Source organism: Amia ocellicauda, chromosome 11 (genome assembly GCF_036373705.1).
Source record: "Amia ocellicauda isolate fAmiCal2 chromosome 11, fAmiCal2.hap1, whole genome shotgun sequence".
NCBI lineage: Eukaryota > Metazoa > Chordata > Actinopteri > Amiiformes > Amiidae > Amia > Amia ocellicauda.
In genome coordinates this window covers 27,594,963-27,613,221 of record NC_089860.1, presented here as the reverse complement: position 1 = coordinate 27,613,221, position 18,259 = coordinate 27,594,963, and the positions used below count along the sequence as shown (strand labels likewise).

General features: G+C 40.7%; 1 protein-coding gene across 1 annotated transcript in view; it reads left to right on the top strand.

Moving 5' to 3' along the window:
* The window catches only part of csmd2 (CUB and Sushi multiple domains 2), a 289,324-nt gene that overhangs the window by 241,179 nt on the left and 29,886 nt on the right, over nt 1-18,259 (top strand). The window contains exons 43-48 of the mRNA XM_066717247.1: nt 2,253-2,430; nt 3,862-4,007; nt 4,539-4,619; nt 7,414-7,527; nt 14,501-14,680; nt 15,987-16,133. Of these exons, the coding sequence (XP_066573344.1) occupies nt 2,253-2,430; nt 3,862-4,007; nt 4,539-4,619; nt 7,414-7,527; nt 14,501-14,680; nt 15,987-16,133 (846 nt within the window). The remainder of the gene's footprint in view (nt 1-2,252; nt 2,431-3,861; nt 4,008-4,538; nt 4,620-7,413; nt 7,528-14,500; nt 14,681-15,986; nt 16,134-18,259) is intronic.

Here is an 18,259-nt window from a genome sequence, read left to right as displayed (position 1 = left end):
GTGTTTCATTTAGGCCTTTTTAAAACAGGATTGACCGCTGCTGCTAAACCTCAATAAGTATGGCTGTGAACCCACTGAGTTTCCACTCCCTATTTTCTTCATAAATCACTTGGTTTCTCTTTTTTTTTCCTTTCTTCTTTCCTTCTCTTCCGTATTCTCTATTTTCTGCTGGCTGGCTTTCCTCCACCTAATACAGACCGTTTTTTAAAGCTTTTTTCCTCTCTCTCTTTCTTTTTCTTTTCCTCGACAAAGATGGATTGCTTCCAGCTCTCAGTAAATTAAGTCTAATTTCATTATTGCCTTTCCTTTGGATGCCTGACAGTGCTTCTTTTCTTGTCGGCCTGCCCTGGCTCCCTGCCACTGGTTTCGCTGGGAGGTGGAAGAGTTCCAAAAGCATTATTGCACTCTAATGTTAGGGAGCAGAGGGTTCAATGAAGCGGGCTGGAAAATCACCACATGATTTAGTGATGTGTCCTACCATGTGCAGCTACATGGTCTGGAATTGTCGCCCACCCCTAGAGTAGGGCAGTTGTCGTGTGCAGTTTTGCAGGTTATGCCCCGTGTATGTAGGCCCATGTGCATCAATACATAAACATTGAGAAGTCTTAATTTATAATTCATATCTCGAGACACCAGGAAGAGAGTGGCATTTACTGAACTGAAGGCTCTCAGTGTGAAATCACGCTCTTACAGTCACTTAATCAAGCAAGTGAATCAAATGAGAAGGATTTGAAGTAAGAGCTCTCAAAAGTTGACAGCATGCATCTTTTTTTCTTCTGCTGCTATCATACATACAACTGAAAAAACAAATTAATGGTATTATTAGTACTGAAGGCTGTCCTTCACTGAACAAGGCTCATACACATTTCCCTCTGCACACATTTATTTTTATGTTCTCGGATAGAAAAAAAGTAAAAATGGGATCAATAAAGCTTCACAAATAGGACCCTTGGGTGTTTAACCAATTTGTGCATCTATATTATTTTTGCTAATCAAAGATTTATTTATTTACAAAGATTGTTAATAGATGTTTTATTGCTTTGGCAGAGCTGTTTAGAAAAAAACAATTTGGAAGAATAATTTGTTTAAAGTCTTAACTGGGAAGATTTGGGACTATGTTTTTTAAAAGAGCAAAGGAAATGCGTTCTGCATGGGCATCCAAATAAGGTTGGGAGTTGTTTTTATTGTTTAGAAGAAGTCACATTTATTTAATGATGCTATCCTGCAGATATGTATTTTGACCTGGCTGCCTCAATTGCGTTTTGCTGCTTCAGAAGCAGAGACGAATATGCTTTCGGCACAGTAATGAAGTTCAAGTTCAGGTCCTGATTTCTGGAGCATGTTTATGAATTTTCTTTTCCATGTGTGAGTGAAATCAATACTTGCAGGTGTGTTTCTGCTGTCTGTTAACTGAGGCAGTTTTAAAAGTAGCCTGGAGAATTTGGGCAAGAAAGTCCCCTCTAGCTCCTTCCAGCTCTCTGCTTTATGCAATCAATAGCATCACTGAGCAGTGATACTTCCAATATCAAGGCATGTTTTTAATCGATGGAGTGATCGATACTTCATTTAGCAGGTAAGTCAACTGAGAGGAGACTTGCATGGAAAATAACGATCTGTCTAGTGTGTGTGATGTATGAGATTATGTGTATGTGAGATTCGACAAACAACAAACACAAATAAATATCTCATAAGCCCAGGCAGTGTTTTTGTTTTGAAAGAGGATCATAAACAATAAATTAGTCCTCTTTTTTCTGGTAGGGTGGGAGTGACAAACATCACCGCCTTCCACAAAGTAAACACATACATGTGCTTAACACACTCGTAGTGTCGTTCTGAAAGCCTCAACACTGCTTACATGCACAGCCAGTCTGAGTTCTGACTAGTCTAGCCGAATGATAATCCATGAATTGCATTCGGCAAATTGAAACTTTGTGCTGGAGTGGCAGAGCTCCGGGGTCCGTGTGAATTGTCCACCGTTCCCATGGGCTCAGATCTCATACATGCAACTCGCTCTACAAGAACAGTGCTCCTCTAATGCTGCCTAATGCCCCGGGCCCCCCGCCTCCTCCCTGAGTGACTTCCATTGGGATAAGGTTGTGCCCTTATCTTTCCCAAACATTCAGACAGAGTTCTTGCTGCTAACAGGCTTTGGAGCTAATCTCTGGGCCTGACGAGAGCGCCTTTCACCAATTCCCCTGGATCAGCCTTTTGTACTTATTTATTCATGGGGTTTTTATTTATTTCATTTGCAGTACCCTGCGGAGGCAACATCACGGCTGACAATGGGACCATTTTCTCGCCGGGTTTTCCGAGTGAATACCCCAGCTCGGCGGACTGTGTCTGGCTGCTCACTGTGCCCCCAGGCCACGGTGTCCACATCAACCTCACTCTAATGCAGGTCCAGGGTCCCAGTGACTTCATCACCATTTGGTAAGGCCAAACAAATGTCAGTTAACTCCCACAGCTCGTGCACTATCTCTCTATTAGCTTTAGATCAGAGATTTGTAGCCAAGTTTGTTTTTTTCCTTTTTCTGTTTCTGGCTGTTTCTGTTACTTTCCTGGCTCTCGTGCCTTGCTTGGGCACAAATCATTGAGTCTGGGTCCACCGTGCATGCATGCAAAACTCTCTTTTTCTGGGCACTGCACACTCTGTGAAGTGAAGGGTGCTGGATTTCAACAGTGTCACCTTGTTCTACAGAAGAAGCTTTCACAGCAACACAAAATGTTTTCACAGAGGCAATGCTGTACGCAAGTTAATATTCCCAAGACTGTCTGTGATCTTGGCTGTTATTTATTTCTATCAGGTGCCTTGAGATGTCTCTGCATGATAGGATCCTTTGGATATTCAGTTTGTTTTGTATTGTAGTACAACATGTTGTAGCACTGGCATACCTAACCAGTGCCATTTCAATAATGAATTGTATTTGACACAAGCATTAACAGTTATATATGTGCATATAGATAGCTAGATAGATAATTAGTCAAATCTCTTTAATTATGTAGACTGTGTCATGCCTGTTAAGGACTCAACTATACATGGTTTATTACTCCAGTATTTATTTCTCATCGCAGTCTGTGATGGGTTTCTATGTGTCACTTTCCTGAACCGTCGCCAGGATATCCATTCAGGGTTTGCATAGTGAATCCCACCCCCAGTTCCTTCATGACTTCAAAACAGGCATACGGGCTTTTGAGTTTTGGAAGCTGCTTAACAATGTGTAACAGGAAAGTGTGCCATGGTTTTTCCAGAGACACCCGTGCATCCTCTGTTATCAATTTTATTTTTATTTTTAAAATTATGAAAGTAAAGAATTGGGAGAACTCCGGTGCATTGTTAACTGTGAGACAGATGGTTTGGGGTCTGCCAAAAGTGTCTGCCAATAATAGAGCATCCCTACCTTTTTAAAGAACCCTCCAGGAAAAGGCTAAGTTCCACTGGGACTTTAGGGGCAGGAGATCGTCCGCTTCCTTTTCTTAGTCTTTTAGAAGGTCATTTGTTTTGTGTGACTTGAGGGAAATTGGGTCCCATGTAACAATTAATTTGAAAACAGCCATATTTGACAAACATGGATTTATGTGCATGCCTTTACCAGACAGAATGGAAAACTTATAATCACAGGCTTTGAGTGTAAACCCTTCACAACATAATGTTCACCTATTATAGCTGTGTTAGCATGGGAAATATTGGAAAACATTAATCATAACTGTGAAAACTGAAGTCTAAACAAACATGGCTTCCCCTAGACTTAAGAAGGGTTTTACTGTATAGGAAGAGACTGAAAGCCAATGTTTTGGTGTGTATGCAAATTAAATGAAAATAAATAATAATTAAAATTAAAAAAACCAATACGCTCTTTTCAGGGATGGTCCCCAGGAGACGGACAGGAAGCTGGGGGACTTCAGCGGTAGTGAGGTCACAGAATCTCCCAGCAGCACCTCCAACCAGGTCCTCATTCGTTTCCATAGTGATACAGAGAAAGGAGGGCTCTTCAGAATCAGCTACCAAGGTCTGTCTCCCGTCCTCCATCTGCTCAGGTTGCATTTCTCGAAGGTCCAGTGGGCAATATTTTAATTAACCACATTTCCGTTATTTATTTGTGTGTGTGTCTTCAAATTGTGTTCAATTATGGTAGGTTATATAACGAACAATGCTCCACAAGGGGCTCGAACACCCACCGTCTGCTAAGCGTGGACAGCGCTTTCAGTGTTCACTCCTGCTGGCTAACCCGACCCCTCTTCATGAATCATCGGCTCAGAGGCTATTTTAATGGGAACAAACACAGTCACTTCCACGACATCTCTTGTCATGTGTAGGCAGTGCTCTTTCTCTTCCAGATACCTTAACCCATATTGCAGTCCCCTGCCTAACCCAAAATGTATCTCTGTGCCCAACTCACATGCTACATCAATAGGTCCTTATCCCTACTTTTAAACCTAACATATATATATATATATATATATATATATATATATATATATATATATATGTTTTACCGATATGCCTATATATTTATGTTTTTCCTTTTCTTTCATTTCAGCGTTCAGACTTCAGTTTTGTCTCCCACCGCCTATCATCCCCAATGCTGAAATCCTGATGGCCAGTAAGGAGTTTAGAATAGGTAAATATTTATCTTCCCGTTTCCTGGATATTGGCATTTTGGCTTCCTGCATGCTATCTTTGGAAGCTGCCTTTCGTAACCCATTTCAGTTCATAATTGGGACAGCATTCCAGAGCTGCTTCACTGTGCAAGATACACATGCTAGCTTATAAGTCTATTATAAGCAGAAAATCTGAACAGAAACATAGGCAGAGAGTTAATTTTCTGGCTGGCCAGCATTCATTAATAATGTTCCCAGAATAGAAAAAGCCAGCCTCGTCCTTTTCTCATTCCATCTATTTATGAGGTAAGAGGCAGCTCTGAAATGCTGAAGTGGGTGACTTGAGCAACTTTTGACAGTTATTAATGATTTGAACGATATTGTTGAGTGTTAAAAAAAAGGTGAATTGTTTTCTTTTTTCATGTTTTGTATTTATATATTTATTTATGTTGGAGAGTCCTTTTTTGTTGTTTTGTTTTGTTTCTGTCCGTAATCAATCAGTACTGAATAAGGCATGGTTTTTAATACTAGATGTCACACCTCAATGGGCATTTTTCAGGAAGGGGAATTAATGTAGCCGGTGTGGTCGGAGCTCCCCGCTCTACATTAAGATTTCAGTCAATTTGGCAACAAAAGCCAGTTCATACTGAATTTGTTTGCCTTTTGCTTGGAAATGGAAGTGCTGCTGTGAAAAAGTTGCAGTGCGGAGACATGGTGTGGACAGTAGAGCTGAGATTGAGAAGCCACCTCCCAGTAGTTGCCTCTACAGCCAAAGCTGGGCAGTAACTGGACAACGCAACCATTATTGTGAAGAAATCATGATTGGGAGGGCCGGTTAAATTCACTGTTTACTGGCAGCCACTAGTACTTGCAGACGGGCATTTTTGATAATTGATTATCCGCCACATTAAGTAAGTTAATTAACTGATTAACCACTGGGCCTCTCTGGAGGGAACAACAAAGCAATTGTTAACAGTTACATTCACAGTGCAGCGCCTGGTGCCCATTTCTCATAATATATATATATATATATATATATATATATATATATATATATATATATATATATATATAAAATCAGAAATCTGAAACTCTTAATTCATACCCCAACGTGAAATCACTCTCATAAGTTGATAAGCCAGAAGCTGTGGGTACTTTATGATTTGCACTTGTTTACAACATTATACAAAAAAAAAAAAGGTCCATGTTTGATTATGAATTACATGTATTTTATGTATGTAGATGGCCATATTAACTTGCATCCCAGATGGAGATATTGGTTGTTGTCCCTAAAGTACTGGGAATGATTTTCAAAAGATATCAAGGTGTGAACAAATACACACATGATGATTACATAATTAGATTCAGTCCCACTCCTCTAGATTCATCTACATAGTTTTGTCATGCTTGATATGTGATGCATGGCTTCAAATTATGTCTATATAATCCAGAAGACTATTAAGATTTTAGCCTTCCCGAAATGTATTCATCTAAATTGGCCAGATGTTTAAGGCAGGGATAGTCAATAATTTTTTTGTTAGGGTCCACATTTCTTGGTCAAGGTATAGTCAAGGTCCAGACTCCAGAGGGGGGGGAAATATAAATCACACCCTCAAATGCCCCTTTCCAACACACACACACACAATAACGTGAATTAGTAATATACCCTGTTGCTTATATTTTGTACATTAATTTGACAAAATACAAAAATAAAGCATTTAAAAATGTAAATAAAAGTATTAAAGCACTTTTAATTGTTTTAATGTGTTAAAGATTATTGTAGGCATATAGATCAACATAATAGAAACTTTCAAGCATTTCGTGTCTTTTTAGATTCAAGTCTTTACCACTTCCCTTTATCAGTGTACACTGTTCAAAATTAATGTTGCAAAATGAGGGCAAAGACGATTGAGTAATTTAGGGTGGGGGGTCTGGGAGTCCTTCCCCAAAAGATTTTGACAATCGAAGACCTTAAATGCGCGATTCTAATTCGGAAACCTCAGCTCAAGATTTGGACTCAAACATATCTTTGCTTCACAACCACATATCACCAGCGAAAAATCACATAACAACCGAGATTATACATGCAAACTAGACACGGTTTGTGGTGCTTGTCAATCACAGATCTATTTCGGTGGAGCTCTGTGATTGAAACGGGTGAGGATGCACAATTTTCTGTTTGTGCACCAGCTAGAAATATGCATCTTCATTGGAAATCAGCTGTTTCCACCCCTGATGTAGTAGCTTCTAGGTGAATACAAGCTATGGCACCGTGAGCCCCCCCTCCCTGGTCGTGTGTATGCACTTTTATATTTTGGAGGCGAAATTGAAATATGTCCGCACGTCAAACGATCCGCAGTTTAGCTGAGTATTTATAGAAATCAGGAAAACAAACCGAATACCTGTGTTTTTGACGAGTACAAAGTGCCGCTCTTGCCTCAGTCCGGTACCGAGCCGCCCGAACCGGGAATCTGTGAGCAATCAACTAACTCACATGAACACGAGATCTATATAGGACATCCCATATTAATACTTCACATCCTATTGGCCAATAACCAGGAAGGGCTGCTACTAGGTTCCACACAATAACAAGCACTGAGTACGACAAACCCCCGTAACATTACCAAAAAAATAAAAAACAATCATGATAATAAGTTAATTACAATTATTCTCGCAGTCCATTCAAAAGGCAGTCTGGATTTGTCCCACGGTCCGCCTATTGACTACCCCTGCTTTAAGGTTTTTAGTATTTTATGCACATCAATGAGTCCGTTGCTGTGTTGGACTAACAGAAGAATCGTGTGTGCTCCACAGGAGATATCGTGCGCTATAGGTGCTTTCCTGGATTTCGGCTCAGTGGCAATGAAATCCTTACCTGCCGACTGGGGACACACCTGGAGTTTGAAGGACCTCCACCCAGCTGTGAAGGTAAGGGTGGCTCTCAAACCTGGGGCCAGGGTTATCATCACACAACTAGGTAGTGCTCTATCTCATTGAGTGTCAGATTTGCCTCATATTTATGACTGTTTGTACAATGTAGATACCTGTAAAACTTGTATTTTTTATGTAATACTGATATATGTTGGTTGGGAGAAGGTGAGAGGTTTTTTTAATATTTTTTTTTGTTAGAAATTAGTCCCAGTCCTCTCTCCTTTATTGGCTTTTGGTCACATTTCCGTATTGTCCTTACTGGGAGTTCTTTATTAGACTCTTAATGAGACGGAATATGTTTCGAAATCTTTTTGAAGTTGACCTTTTAGATCAAGTAATTTTATTTTATAATTATTATATATTTAAAAAGAAATTGTATTTGTGAGTCTGACATCACAGCCTCTTTGGTAGTGTGCTGTGAGGAGGAAAACAAGAGCTGGGTTTCTCTACTGGGGATAAATTAGACAATCTTTGAAGAGGACGAACAAGAAGAACAAAATGAAAAGTATTTAAGAAAGGGGGCGGGAGGGGGGCGAGTATTCTAAGTATGAAAATATATGCATATGAAAAGGAATTTCATCTGTTTAAAAATTCCCCACATTTGTTAATTGTCCCTCTTGTGGAAATCAACTGCTGCACCTAATTGAATCCTGCTCCACTGAGTGGTGAGTGATTTGGGTGTTGTCACAGCCTGCTAATGATATTAAATAAGAAGGCTTGTTAGAAAGAAAAGGTGCATGAGGTGGGGGGGAGGGAGAGAGAGAGATCAGGAGGGGGAGAGAGAGAGAGAGAGAGATAGAGAGAGCGAGAGAGCGGGAGAGATCAGCAAAAGGAGATCAGGAGAGAGAGAGAGAGAGAGAGAGAGAGAGAGAGAGAGACTGTGTGAACTGCAGCAGCTGTGGTGCAGTGCCTTGAGTAGCACCAGAGAGCTGTGAAGGGGAGCGAGGGCTCATTGAAATGCAGGGGAGAGCCAGGCTGCAGCTGCGCCTATCAAATCACAGCCCCTTCCCTGAGAAAGAGGCACCCCGTTCCCTTCCATCAGCCAGTAAATGTAGCGCTTTGATATGATTCACAAGACATAGGCACTTCTGGAAGCTGGAGGAGCTTTGTATGTGTTTTATGATGTTCAAATAATAACAATAATAATAGATTCTTATTTTGTATTTGCATTTGAACATGTCCATGCATAAGACGTTGCTGTGGTGTCTCATTATAGTTCGAATGGGTGAATTTGATTCGTGTTGATCTCGCCAAATGCTGGTGTCCCGGACTGAGCCCTTGTCTGCCCTCTCTCTATTGATGCACAGTGGAGGTTGCTTTTTGCTGTCGATGGAAACAAATCCCCAAACCTGAGTCATGTTCACGCCGATCGGTTAGCGCCGTAATTCTGAGTCCCTGATTCCACCCCCGCCCCCCCACCTCCACCGCCCTCCGTGCCCTCTCTCTCTCATCTTTGCTCCCAACACACTGGCACGACCCTCAGTCCTTCCGGAAACCAGAAACAATCTTTCCACAGTATTCGTCAACCCCACCACCACCACCACCACCCCCTGACATGGTGCACGCATACACACACACGCATGCAAAACCACACACACTCACAAACACACGCACACACACGCACGCACACACACGCACACGCACACACACACACATGCACACGCACACACACTCGTTCACACATACGCGCATGCACACACACTCCTTCACACACAACAGAGCTTGGAGATCCAGCCCTCGCATCCTGTCTCCATGGTGATAGTGATAGCCGGGCAGGATTGTTGCTGTAGCCCCTCTGGAAACCGGAGAGCTTCCCACTAAAGCACATGCTACACATTGAAGTACACAGTGTATTAACATTGTCTTCCCCAAAAAGCTTAGGAAAGGATTTATCTTGCTTTCTTGATCATGACGATGATAATATCTCACTGCAAATTCTGATTGTTTCTCGATAGTGCTATGTACTATTAATGTGCTTGCGATTCTGGTTTCATATCACAGTCCGTGGTTCTGTTTTCCTGAGTGGGTTGTCCTAGGCGCGGCGTAATCATTGCACATTATTTACACCAGTAGTTCTCAGCGAGGGACGGTGTTCCCAGGGAGAAGGGAGAAGGGGAGTTTGGAGTCTGTGTTCATCAAATATTTATAACCGTGTGTGACTTGTCAAGAAAGCGAGCGTAATAGATCAGGTATGCTGTACATGAGTTATCTTGCAGCATCCCCACTTGTGAGGATCTCGGTGGCTCTGCAGCGGGTAAATCAATAGTCTGGCTTGTTTTGTCAAAAAGATGAAGATCCTGGGCACACCAATGCATGCATTTCTACTGAAAGTGCCGTGTATTCCAATGTGACTAACTGACCGAGGCAGACGAGACCTTGGTGGACTTACTTTGGCAATAAAGTGGAGATGGCAAGCTCAGCTCCTCTCTTCTCGCTTCAGGACTTGATGATACTTGTGATACAATGCCATTAGAGCAATGAGAGGATAATTTATGGTAAAATTTGTGAAGCGGGACTGAGCAGAAGTGGCAGGCAATCTAATTACTAAACGAAGTACAGTGAGGAATAAGAAAGATGTCTGGCCACATCCCTGAGCGCAGAGTTTCTGTTTGGAAATATAAAATCGGAGCAGTGCGATAGCTGAATGTGGCTGCCAATAAAATTCATAGCTACCCTCTTACTTACCGGGGCTTTTTGTTTTCCGTTTATTGATGTTTGAATACCTCTAGAGACGGAAGGGAATAGTTCAATGGCATATAGGTTAAAAGGACTACATGAAAGCTTTATCTATTTTTGGAGTTAATGTAGCTTTCACAACACTGTCATTAAGATAATTCAACTGTGTACATGCATGCTAATAATCATTAATAGAGTATGCAACTGGAATAGAATAGCACAACCTTGACAAAAACAATGAAATGAAGCCTACACAATATGTGTTATTAAAACTCTTTCTCACAATATATATTCACACACATACACAGACAAAGGGAGAGAGAGAGTACAGTCAATGACAATAGATACAAGTATTGGCACCCTTCATTTTCCTCTCTTTTATTAATATATATTTTTTTTAAGTGTACTTATTTTTAGCAGTTTTTAACATTATTTTAACATTATTATACACAGATTAGTTTTCGTAGGTAGCAGTGAACAGTGGCGACTGCTGTTCCACAGTCACCCATATGCGGACATATACTTGCATCCTGTGCATTTCTGTGCAACACAAATATTAATGTTTTAGTGCGATTTTTGAGACAAATCAAATACAGTAGCACATCTTGTGCAGCGTTTGAGTAGATTAGGGCAACACTTTAAACTGTGTGCTTTGAATATTTATCATTTCTTATGCCTGCACTCTGAGTTATTGTGATGGATCATGCGTACACTCGTACCGTTCCGTGTGGGGTTTGTGACATTACTGTGAATTCTGTGTGGAGTGTAATTCAAATAAAGCATTTCCTGGGACACCTAAAAAGTTGCTCTCCCATGGTGATTTATTTATATTTTTAATTACTCTGTTCACAACAAAGAATTCTAAATCATTCGTGCTACATCGTGACCAGATGGCTTTGGGAAATATAAGATACAATTTATTGTAAGAGAAGAGAGGGAATTTAGCACAAAACAAGCGGATGATAAATACACACTGAAATGGACCGCAGGCCTTCTTTCATCTCTGGATTATTTAGCATTTTAAGAGACAAGGATTTTGTATGTATTTTATATCAAGGTCAGTCCAAGAGAGAATGTAAATCTTTTACTACCTTAGATGCCTTCAAGTCGAGAGCTGTGCCGCATTACTGTATTAAAGTGGTACCCTGCACAGGCACAAGCAAATTGCTGTTATCCAAAACTGATGATTGTCAAAAATAGAAAAAAATGTAATATATTGTTTAATGTCTCCACAAGCCCACACAAATAAATGCAACAAATAGGGTTTGACATGCCAGCTATTGTCTGGTAATGTTGACACAAATAAAACACTTCAACTTGTTAGGTATGTGCTTTTCTTGTTCCAAGAGCAAATAAACCAGCTGCTTAAAAAGAATTATGGGAATGCAAAACTTGGGAAGAAGTATACTTGGTAGCTCACACGTTTCTATATTCATAGAGCTGCAGGAGAAATCGTAATTGCATCTTAATATCTTCTGTATATACAGTACTGTGCAAAAGGTTTAGGCAGGTGTGAAAAAATGCTGTAAAGTAAGAATGCTTTCAAAAATAGACAAGGTAGTAGATTATAATTAACTAAATGCAAAGTGAGTGAACAGAAGAAAAATCTACATCAAATCCATATTTGGTGTGACCACCCTTTGCCTTCAAAACATCATTAATTCTTCTAGGTACACTTGCACACAGTTATTGAAGGAACTCGGCAGGTAGGTTGGCCCAAACATCTTGGAGAACTAACCACAGTTCTTCTGTGGATTTTGGCAGCCTCAGTTGCTTCTCTCTCTTCATGTAATCCCAGACAGATTTGATGATGTTGAGATCAGGGCTCTGTGGGAGCCATACCATCACTTCCAGGACTCCGTGTTCTTCTTTACGCAAAAGATAGTTCTTAATGACTTTCACTGTATGTTTGGGGTCATTGTCATGCTTCAGAATAAATTTGGGGCAAACTGCCTTCTGCTACAGCAAAATATTTCAAATTTTGACTCATCAGTCCAGAGCACCTGCTGCCATTTTTTGTACCCCAGTTCCTGTGTTTTCATGGATAGTTGAGTTGCTTGGCCTTGTTGCCACATCGGAGGTATGGGTTTTTGGCCACAAGTCTTCCATGAAGGCCACTTCTGACCAGACTTCTCCAGACAGTAGATGGTGTACCAGGGTCCCACTGTTTTCTGCCAATTCTGAGCTGATGGCACTGCTGGACATCTTCTGATTGTGAAGGGAAGTAAGCATGATGTGTTCTTCATCTGCTGCAGTAAGTTTCCTTGGCCATCCACTGCATCTACCGTCCTCAACGTTCCCCGTTTCTTTGTGCTTCTTCAAAAGAGCTTGGACAGCACATCTGGAAACCCCTGTCTGCCTTGAAATGTCTGCATTGGAGAGACCTTGCTGATGCAGTAGAACTACCTTGTGTCTTGTTGCTGTGCTCAGTCTTGCCATGGTGTATGACTTTTGACAGTAAACTGTCTTCAGCAACCTCATCTTGTTAGCTGAGTTTGGCTGTTCCTCCCCCAGTTTTATTCCTCCTACACAGCTGTTTCTGTTTCAGTTAATGATTGTGTTTCAACCTACATATTGAATTGATGATCATTAGCACCTGTTTGGCATAATTGTTTAATCATACACCTGACCATATGCCTACAAAATCCCTGACTTTGTGCAAGTGTACCTAGAAGAATTGATGCTGTTTTGAAGGCAAAGGGTGGTCACACCAAATATTGATTTGATGTAGATTTATCTTCTGTTCACTCACTTTGCATTTAATTATTTGATAAATATAATCTATTAACATTAAAGCATTCTTACTTTACAGCATTTTTCCACACCTGCCTAAACCTTTTGCACAGTACTGTATATATTAAAAAATAAAAAAAGATACTCCAGATTCTTCTTTTTCTTCATCATTTCAAATTAGTCCTGTTCTTATTCACTGCTGTCACAGTGTGTGTCATTTGCTTTTCGTCTCGGGCTAAGGTTAAGGGAAGATTGGGACAGACAGTCAGAGGTAGGATTAAACTAATAGGTAAAGACTGGCCTAGGGTTAAGGTCAGGTTTGATCTACAGTCAGGGTAATGTCTGAGAAAAAGCACATTCTCATTGACAAACACGCCTGCTAACAGAGGGATGGGTTGCAGCTCTGCTTAATAAACATTCACAGCATTTACCCCTGCCCCACCAAAAAAACACCACAAAAGACAGGCCAAAATCTCCTCAGCGGTAGTTCTCCTGCTGATCATAAAGACGGTTTTCTGGCAGCCCCTCAGATAAGCTGTAGGAGATCAACAAGAAAAACTCCTGCCTCATCTCTGTATTATTGTCGATGAATTATTTACAGAGAAGCTGCTGCCATTGCCTGCCCTTTGTCACATGAAGAACTAAGTGTTAACAGTGAGTCAGGAACATGCTCCCAAATCTCTCTGATCACCACAGTGGCACAGTCAGCATAGCTGGCATGCCAACCTTGATCTTCACTGCTCAGGTGTCTAACACCCCCCTAGAAAGGTTAAGGTGAGAGGATTATTGTGTAGATCTGGAGGTGGGGAGAGGATGAGTAGGTGGGCTATGATGTCGAATCTACGGAGCCTTCGTTCATTCACCAGGATTCCAGGAAGACAATTAATGGCTTTGTCAAGGTTATTAAAAAAAAAAAAGAGAAAAATAAAAGATGGAGGCAGGGAACATGTGATGACGAGGGGTTAATTACCGATAGAACCTTCTAGTAATTAGTCTGAACTCAAGGGCGCTTGACCTCTGTAGGAAACATTGTCTTTAATTTTAACTACGTGATGTTATCATTAATAGTGCAATGACACAAGCCACTTTACTACGATTGCAAATTTAATTGGAGTTGTATATCCCTGTGTTTTGTTTATTTAATCTATTGCTGTGGTCTCTGTTTCCACCATGTCATATGCAGTCCATGGAAATGAATAGGATGTGATATCCAGAATATTACAACAGGCCATTATTATTGTGTTCAGTCGTTTAGTCATTTTTATTTCCACCCTTCCATGTGTTTTCAGTATCGCTGTTTGGAAAGCAGTGAATCTGTTCTTTTGTCAGAAAGGGCAGGAGGGATTTGGAGGTGCTGCCTGTTGGTATCAGGATTTTCTATAATGTGTTGTATCGTCTCAAAGCAGGAGACTCAAGCTCTTGTCTTGGGGGCCTCAATCCATTAGATTTCATGTCTGTCAGAAAAATGAAAACTTTGGAGACTGAATCATAGGAATGTCAGTGTACACGCACACGCACACACGCAAACACGCACCCAATCCTCTGCCTTTCTCCCCTGCAGTAAACTGCCCCATGAACGAGGTGCTGACAGACTCCACAGGGGTGATTCTGAGCCAGAGCGGCTTCGCGCACTTTGAGATGTGCTCCTGGGTGGTGAAGGTGGAGCCGGGGTACAACATCTCCCTCACCATCGAGTACTTCCAGAGCAGCCGGCAGTACGACGAGCTGGAGATCTTCGACGGTGAGTCACAAGGCTGCTGGGTGTCTTCTCTCGACGGCTGTTATCATCTTCAGCATGACAGCTTCTCAGACCAAAGCTAAAACTATCACATAATGCACTGTACCATACATACAGTATTGTCAATGTAAAAGTAATTGTAGGTTAGAAAGAAAAGTACCCACATCTGTTTATTCAATGAATTTATAATTGTTAAATAAGTATGATTAGGGAAATAATGTTTATTAAGATAAACAAATTATTGAATAAAACGGAATAACTCAAATAAAGGGTCTTGTGACAATGCTTTGCTCTGTGACTGTGCATGTATCCAAACCTGCCTATTTAGCAGGCTGTTTGATGCAATGTACAAATACGGTTTAGCTGATAGAAATAAATGTATTCAACAAATGTACAAAAACAAATAAATCAAAAAACAATCAGAACACTATTTTCTAAAGAATTAAATGCTTGTTAGAGAGTTCTAGGATTTTTTGGCAGGTGAGAGTGCTTTAAGGCCTGTCTACCTGAGCGTTATTGATGTGATAAAGACCTGCTTCTCTATTGGGGCAATATAAAGAGCCGTGTGGCTGTGTAATAATAGCTGAGGGCTAGTACCACTGACTATTGAACATAAATGCCATGCCTCAAGAGGCCCAGCTTTATAAATATTTAAAACATAGAAATCAATAAGTAAACAAGATGGAATAACAGCAGAAATGAAAACCTACACAGTTTACATGGTTGTAGTCAAAGAATTCCCAGGGTTATTGTACTTGAATGGAATCAAGACCAATGCACAAATGTTTCCGTTTACAAAATCAAATGAACGACCTTAGTGTTAGAATCCTGTGATGAGGCCCTGGGGGAGGCCGTGTGCTTGAGCTTTCCTGTCATGTGACCGAAGCACAAGGAAGCTAATCTGTGTTGCAGATTGGCTCGAGTTATGATAGCGTTATCGGTCTTCGGTTGCCAGTCTCCTCAAACTCAGCTAGTGAGCAAGATCAAACAGTTGTTTAAAAGATGTTGTTACAAAGCATTTTCCAGCAATTACCCCTTTAGTTTTTAAAATCCCAGCGCATCATTGGCAACATCATTCAAAGTATGTGCAATGCATTGAACAGGATATATACTATTAGCTTACAAACTTGATTTCTGTTGGCTGTTTTGCATGGGTCAAACTGAAACAGACATATTTGCATTCTTTTACTTCACAGGGCAAGGTTACCATATTTTAGTGATTTTGCACTCTGTTGATGTGCAGTGCTTTGTCTTAAATGTCAGTGCATCCACAGAGCAGGCCTGTTGACAGAGGTCTTGTTTCCTGCAGGCCCCTCCAGACAGAGTCCTCCTCTGATCACACTGAGTGGGAACTACTCCTCCCCACTGACCATCACCAGCTCCACCAACAAAGTCTACCTGCACTGGTCTTCAGATCACGCCTCCAGCCTGAAAAGATTCCGGATACGCTACTCAGGTAAGTCGCCTCAGTCTCTCTTGGTCTGGGTTAGTGGCCTATGTACACCTTCACATCTACCTGACCTGGATGAGCATTGGTGGAGGAAGAGGACAGTAGGCTTTTGTCCAATGCAAGCTTTTCCAATGCAATGTATTTGATTATACACTTTAAGCGACTTTTCTCTGGAACACTACATCAACTTTCAGGAATAATTAAATATCTGAGAAAAGGGAAGTTACCTGGCAAGCAGCCATTTTCCTGTTGAAAATAATTAGAAGACGAAGAGCAGAATCCACAAACATAGTGAGTCCTTATTCCTCCTCCTTACAACAGCCGATTCTCTGCATGGTACAGTCTTCACACCTGCTCTGTTGATTTGTACATTGCCATTAATCTTGTTGAGGTGAGGAAGGACTGCTATTTAATAAGTTGACTTCATTTATTGATAGCATGGCCTTTCATTCTTTTAGTCTTTGTCAGTGCCTTAACTGCACCTCTCCAGCTGCCCTGAGATTATTTTGTATGGTGGAATGAGTGCCTGCCTAGCGTTTCTGAAATACCAGTAACCATCTCTAATAAAGACCCATTGCTGAATGTGTATTTGAGTGAGAAAAGAGTGAGAGGGAGAGATAAAGAGAGAGGGGAAAGAGAGAGCCCTGTATTGGGAGTAGGAGAGTCTTAAAATGATCCCTCAGCTTACTCCTACAACAGAGAACACAGCCTTCCTTGTTGGACCGTAGAGATTGACCTTCCCATTCATTTCAAGTGCAATCTCATATTTCATATTTCTCCTCTTTCCCGCACTCACAAAAAATGTAAAAACCCTCGCGTTTTAACCAAGGGAATGACCTGTTAATGGCGAGGCAATTTCCAGCCAGGCTGAATAACGAGATATGAACCAACATCCACTTTTGCCTTTTAATTAACAAAGGTGTTATTTTAATGGCTTTCTGCAGGGCTTGCTAATTCCAGGAGGTGTGCGTGATAAAGGTAGACGGAGACGAAGAGCTCATTTTCTTAATTTTCATAGATTGCATAAACTTCATGGACACCAGGGGGCTAATTCCTGATTGCAATCAAATAAAGTCGATCTGGCTAAAGTTATAAACTGATCTTCGTCTCTGACATTAAAATAGTTACCAGTACTTACCCATGGAAGATGCTAAACTCTCTCTTTCGGTCAGGGGTCTCCAGCCCTGGTCCTGGAGAGCCCCAATCCACTTAATTGTATAGGTCACCCTAAATCACCAGTTTTTAAATACTGGGAAAACTTGTCAGTTATTAATCAATTAAGGATGTCAAGCAAGGGAACTCTTGACTTGAGAGGCTGAAGGTATACAGATGATTGCACCCAATGTGTTCTAGATTACTGAATTAAATAAATAAATCTAAACTAAAGCTTAATTGATCAAATTTCAATCATGTTCCAATTGGTGAAAGCAGGGTGACCTCTAGAACCTGTTGGAAAAGGTATCTTCTGGACCAGGATTGGCGACACCTGCTCTAAGTGAAGACTAAACAGCTGGTTCAGTGCTATATTTAGTTCACATTGTGCTATATAGATATGCAATGCATGCTATTATTACTTACAACTATAAACAATTAATCTTATAATGTGATCGGTTATTTTTAACATATTGACATTAATACACACACATTTGTAAACGTTTTTATGTTCTAATACTGAAGTGTAATATGCTTATTTTGAACAAATAGTACTGGTAATATGTTGTCTTATTTGCCTTTTCCTCATATCTTATGCGTGGAATGTGTAACTTGCCTTCCATTATTTCTGGGGATGTTAGCGCAGTGGCATTGTTTAAATCTAATCTGAAAAAACATGCTTGTTTAGCAATGGCTCATTTATATCTGATTATTGCACTGATGTCGGGGAGAATGGTGTGATGGGTTTTAATGTGAGGTTTACTAGCACGCATGGGACTTGCGAGCTCTGTACGACAGAGGAAATTGTAATATGAGTAATATGTTTAGGAAAATATTCCATCATCAGAAACAAATGCCTTCATTATGCCTCTAAGTTGATAACAACGGAAGTAAATGAAGAAAGGATTTCCCAACCCCCGTCTCTCCTGCTACACTCTACTTCTATCTGAACTACTGAATTCAGACCTCATTTGAGGGTA